We start from the raw sequence: 5,610 nt of genomic DNA, 5'->3' as shown, positions 1-5,610 counted from the left end.
AGTGGGATGACAAAGAAGAGAGTGAGAGGGAAACAGACGTGCGTGAGCCGCGCTCCCTCTCTGCCCCCTAACACCACCACCACACCCTTCACTCGCTCTTCTTTTTCTTTCCGTTTTTTTTTCGTTCGTTTGCTTTTCAAGCCTCGGCGCACCCCCGTCCCCATCACAACATGGATAGCTATAGAAACAATAGAAAAGGATATAGATGGGTTGATCGATTTGTGGCCGTTCTGCCCGCTCGCCCCTTGGGAGAGGGCGAGTAGGGGAGGGAGGGGGGCGGGGGGAGGAGAGAGGAGGGAAGCCACCCCTCTGACGGCATCCCTTCATCCGGTTGAGTTGCACCCGCGCACGCACGGGAAATTATTCCTGCGTCTGCCCAGCCATCAGGGAAAGCAGGACAGGCAATGGAACGCCTATCTGCTGCTGTAGCAGCTGAATGCGCTCCAGCTGCTCGGACCGGCTGTCGGCGGAGTTCTCTGCCGCATACTGCTCCAGCAGGTCGGCGAACCACTTGGTGCGCTCCTTCCCCTTCAAGTTGGCTGGCGGCCCGCCCTTGAACCACTGCCACTCCTCCTGCAGGAGTTCCTTGTCCATGGAAACAATTTGGTCGTAACGCCTTTCTAGGACCTCTTGAATCGTGCATCCTGCCTTCTGCGCCATAAGGCCGTATACTTTGCGGAACACAGCATTCTTGGGCAGGCTAAATGGGCCTGGGAGCACCTCAACGTGGTTCGTGTCCTTGTAGTCCATGCCACTCTTGAATTGCACAATAACACAGGAAACGTTATCGCGACTACCACGATTTACGGCCTCCTCACAGACTCTACCTGCAATGACGGCAAGGTCATCTGTTGTCTCAAGCTGCTCCTTAATAAAACCCACAACCTCTTCATTGCTGAATTGTCCCTCGAAAACGCCATCGCAGCACAACACAGCAAAATCTTTGCTGCCCCAGCTCACGTCGACATGGGTCACATCCGGAAGCGCAATCACCTTCTGATTTAGTTGGCTACCAGTGGTATTGGTTTTGTAATCACGATCTCCAAAGGCCCGGCTCACAGCCAGGCTTCCGTCAACACGGTTGCCCTCAACACGGCCACCGCAGTCCTCAATTCGACGTCTCTCATCAACGTTATTGGGCTTGTGATCCTCTGTCATTGCTCTAGCTTGGCCATTGACGCAGACCAGAACGCGCGAATCACCAACATTGCCAACCTGCAAGTGAACAGCAGTGTCTTTTTTCATGGCGGAGAAAAAAGTACCGGTACTGCCGCCATCTCGGCCTAAGTCCATCCATTGCTTGTCAATCTCAAGAGCGAGTTCCTTCATGCGATCGTCTGTCATGGGCATCTTCTCCTTTTCAATGGCTTCTTTCCACGCCTCTTCGAGGTACTGCGAGCACTGATCGTTGACATGGCCGTCGAATACGCCAAAAAAACCCCATCCAGGCTGAAGGTAGATGATGTGTGCGTCTTCCATGCTCTCGCGAAATCCGTTGACGCAGCTAGAGCCACAGCGGAATATTTCGTTGCCGCGCCGCTCCCGCAGCTGCGTCATCACAGGCTTTGGTAGGGGTATCCCCATCGCTTCAGCTTTTTATTGTTTTAGGCGGTGTTACGTTTTTTTTTGGTTTTTTCTTCTTCTTTTTTTTGGGTTTGTTGCTTTTGTTTCTTCGCGCTCCTTTGCTGCTCGGTTTTCCTTTTCCTGAGTGTTGCTTGTCCTTCGGCGATTCGTTTCGAAGAGCTTGTATGGTTTTCTCCTACACGACAGCGAGTTACACAAAATTCTTCACCCAGGCACGCACGCACGCACAGAAAAAAAAAAAAGGAGTTTGTTTCAACGCAGCCAAGCTAAACAAAAAAAAAAGAGGCACCCTCCCCCACCCACAGACACACACAGTGATGCAGAAGGCAGCTGCAGAGCAAAAAGGGAGAGACCGTCAAAGGGGATTCATTGCCATTTCGCACACCTTTTCTGAATCACAAACGGAGAAGCAACAACACCAAGCAGGAAATAAAAAAAGGAAAGCAAATAAATCAAACAAGCAACGGTCCCTCGCTGTCAAAATCTTTACTATCGAGTGAAAAGAAACTGAAGATCGTCTTCACTAAGGCTTTGAAGTGAACTTAACTTGCCATCTATGGTACCTTCAATCACAAGCATTTTCTTCTCTTGTAGGTCCATCATGCGCTCTTCAACAGAGTTCTCCACAACAAATCGAATCACGTGTACAGGCCTCGTCTGCCCAATACGATGCGCGCGCTGTGCCGCCTGCATCTCAACTGCCGGATTCCACCATGGATCTACAAGGATAACGTGGTTAGCAACTTGCAAATTTAAACCTTCTCCACCTGCCTTTAGCGAAATAAGAATCGCGCGCACGCCCGCGTCGTGCAAAAATGCTTGCAACACTGCTTGACGCTGGGAAAGCATGAGAGAACCAGTGAGTTTCACTGTCTTCACCGAGGCCCTCTGTAACCATATCTGAAGCAGCTCCAGCATGTCTCCAAACTGTGAAAAAATAATTATCTTTTCATCCTTCGGCACAGACTGGATGTATTCCGTAATAGCATCAAGCTTGCTTCCCTGGATGGGCTTGGAAAAGTCAACTCGCGACAAAACACCTTGTCTTCGTTTCCTCGGTTGTTGAGTGGCCTTCTCAGCGGTCGATAAGGCCCCTGTCGTCGTGGTGCCATTATGGACTAGATCTTCTTCACGATCATCTTCGATAAGTTCATCCTCAAGTTCAGGGGGCATCATTGGCGCAGGTTCCTCTTCGTCCCAGTCAGCGCGTAGCTGTCGCAAGTCAATGTTGATGGTCACAAAGCAGGTTGGGCAATGATATTCATTTCCAGGAGAGCCTTCGATAAACTGAGCAATACACATACGGTGAAATGTATGTTTACAAGGGTTTACTTGGAGGGAGTTTTCACCGCCGCCTTCTGTGCAGATACCACACACTCCCTTCGGATGGACAATCTTGCCCACGTTCATAGACTCCACAACAAGTAAAGGGTGATCAAGAGACTGGCGCAAGCGGCTTAATAGTTGAAAGATATGGGCGTAATTATGCAAAACTGTACCTTTATCTACAAAGGTATCAAAGGTAGCCGTGCTTTTTTTATACAATGATTCGTAAAAATTTCGTTCTTCCTTGGTGAGTTTCACCTTCAGAATATCAATGGTAAGCTGAGGAAGATGTAGGTCACTCGCCCTTTCAATTTTTGTGCGACGCAGCATGCATTTCTGCAGTACTTCATTGGCCAACTTCATCATCCCCTGGCGACCATCGCCGACGTAACCGTAGCGTAATATAGGATTCATTATGTGACGATTGAAATAGGCATAGTGTTGTACCGGTCCATGACCACAAAAGATACATTGTCGCAGGTTGGTTCCTGAAAATGGATGGGAAAACGATGAACAGGAGCATCCTTCTGTTCCACAATAATATCTCGCAAAAGGCGTCATGCGGAGAAAGCGAATAAGACTATATACATCACCCACACGATTTTGTAAGGGTGTTCCTGTGAGACACCATCGATATTCACCCTGTAAAGCAAAAGCTGCTCGTGAAGTACTTGTGTTACGTCCCTTGATACGATGTGCTTCGTCCAATACAATGCGGCTCCACTTTATTGAATGAAAAATAGAGGCAGAAATATCAATATCATCGCTACCATTATCGGTTTCAATAATATTTTTCAATTGCTCCGACAAGACATGATGTTGGCCTGTTTTGGGACAAAAAGGATACCGCAACAGCTGAAATTTGCAGTTGGGACACTGAAAGGCCGAAAATGCTTCCTCCTCTCTGTGTGTGTCTGGTTCCTCTTCTTTTTCCGTATCGTCCTCCGATTCTGTACTGCCGCTCGCTGAGATACTCGTATTGTCGCTACCATCACTCAACTTTCTGGCAGGTTCCCATCGACTTCTAATTGTACGTCCAGCCTCAAGCATAAGTTCACGATACATACCCATTGGTCCAACAACGCCTCTTTCATTTGTGATCTCGGCTTCGTCAAAGACACCTTCTTCGTCATTGTTATCATCGACATCAACGTGCAAGGTTCTGAGACCTTTTTTAATCGTTTCCTTAGACTGAACCCCACGATTGGGTAAAGCCTTTGCGTCCTCATGTCCCTTTTCTCGCTTCCGCTGCTTCAGAGTCTTCTTAGCTTTGGGTCCACAAAAGTATCGATTATGTACAACCAGTTGACGTGGAAGGAAAAGCTGTTCACAATAAGGACAAGGCACTTTATTCTTATTTACCACTGCTCTCCATGAATGCTCCACCATAGGATAGGTAGTTAAGACAACATCTGCATTTTCCATGTCTTCTTTTTTAGCATTAAGAACACGATCTACTACTGCAATGGACAATGTCCCCGGGACAACATGTTCGCTTATTTCAGCTCTCCATTGAAGCATAGAGCTAACAGGACAAACAATTATGGTCGGGCCCACAACACGATTTGCAAGTAGCAGACTGATCATTTGTATTGTTTTTCCCATCCCCATTTCATCAGCCAGAATACCACCCCTAATGTCTGACTGTTCCTGAGCTATCATCCAACTCAGCCCTTCCTTTTGGTATCGAAGAAGAGGACGCAATAATTCAGCAGAGGGCTCCATTTCAGGAAGAGTTCCTCGCTTTACCAAATCATCAGGGTCCAAAGGAAGCAAATGGGGTGGTAAGTGGGAAGAGGTAACTTCGCTCAATACTTCCTCTTTCTCTTTTGTAGAGAGATTTTCAAATCCATAAATCATATCATCAACTGCTTCAGCTAAAGAAATCCGTGTACATCCTAGGTGCTGCCACGCTGATATCCATCCATACTCTCCTTGCGCATGACGAATAGGTATTCCCCATTTAAGTTCCCCCTTCACAATATATTGCGAGCACTTTCGACAACGTGCCCTCATTGTTGGGGCCCGTTGAACAATGTAGCGAACAACCCTGTCCTTTCCTGTTGCACGCTTCCATTGTCCTCTATCCGTGAGCGTCAAGATCGCATTATTAATATTGTTACTCATGTAGCAATAATAAAAAGAAAAACAAATAATTGTGTCCCGATTTCCTAAATTCCTCCATATATAAAGAGGAGAAAAAGAGAACAGCAAGAGAAAATCAAAAATAAGTCAATATTGTCTCAATGTTTACTTAGATATTAGAAAAAAAAGAACACAACAGGTCAATCAGACACAATAATAATAATAATAAACATTAATGTCGCAGAGACAAAATAAATAATAAAAAAAACTATTACCTTACTTCTCCACAGCATTCTTAAAGCTGAGAATCTGATCCGTTCCCATCGCAGAAACTACAACGACCAAGACGTCCTTTCCTGCGTCGAACTGCTCCTTTATCTGGGCAGCCAATTCCGCATTCGGAGGCATGTCCAGGTTGTCGCGAGTCTCTCCTTCATCATCCATCAGCGAAAGATGAGCCGGCTTGCCAGGATCTTCGCGATCCTCTTGAATGTCCAACACGCTGTATGTGTTCGTCTTCACAAAGGGAACTTCCACGTTATGGGTAGTCGGGGCCTGGTCCTCCATCTTGTTACCAGTAATATGTCGGTGGCAACAATGCTGACCTTGGCGTGG

The 5,610-nt window shown here is 47.1% G+C and overlaps 2 protein-coding genes and 1 pseudogene across 2 annotated transcripts, besides 5 other annotated features; all 3 read right to left on the bottom strand.

The window, feature by feature from the left end:
• Window positions 1–98: 98 nt before the first annotated feature.
• Window positions 99–137: a sequence feature (A-rich).
• A 110-nt stretch (window positions 138–247) lies between these two features.
• Window positions 248–299: a microsatellite.
• Window positions 300–360: 61 nt separating this feature from the next.
• On the bottom strand, window positions 361–1,584 carry Tco025E_08641 (putative phosphatase 2C; the record flags this gene model as incomplete). The annotated part of the gene is made up of 1 exon (XM_029375484.1): window positions 361–1,584. One exon carries the CDS (start codon window positions 1,582–1,584, stop codon window positions 361–363), a length of 1,224 nt encoding a protein of 407 aa, XP_029224404.1.
• A 35-nt stretch (window positions 1,585–1,619) lies between these two features.
• Window positions 1,620–1,673: a sequence feature (A-rich).
• A 116-nt stretch (window positions 1,674–1,789) lies between these two features.
• Window positions 1,790–1,812: a microsatellite.
• A 261-nt stretch (window positions 1,813–2,073) lies between these two features.
• On the bottom strand, window positions 2,074–5,037 carry Tco025E_08640 (putative DNA repair protein; the record flags this gene model as incomplete). The annotated part of the gene is made up of 1 exon (XM_029375483.1): window positions 2,074–5,037. One exon carries the CDS (start codon window positions 5,035–5,037, stop codon window positions 2,074–2,076), a length of 2,964 nt encoding a protein of 987 aa, XP_029224403.1.
• A 170-nt stretch (window positions 5,038–5,207) lies between these two features.
• Window positions 5,208–5,224: a microsatellite.
• A 50-nt stretch (window positions 5,225–5,274) lies between these two features.
• Tco025E_08639 (eukaryotic initiation factor 5a) lies at window positions 5,275–5,610 on the bottom strand (annotated as a pseudogene).

Source organism: Trypanosoma conorhini (genome assembly GCF_003719485.1).
Source record: "Trypanosoma conorhini strain 025E chromosome Unknown Tco_14.4_contig_00832, whole genome shotgun sequence".
NCBI lineage: Eukaryota > Euglenozoa > Kinetoplastea > Trypanosomatida > Trypanosomatidae > Trypanosoma > Trypanosoma conorhini.
The sequence above is the reverse complement of the archived record's forward strand: the minus strand, read 5'-3'. Positions and strand labels throughout refer to the sequence as shown.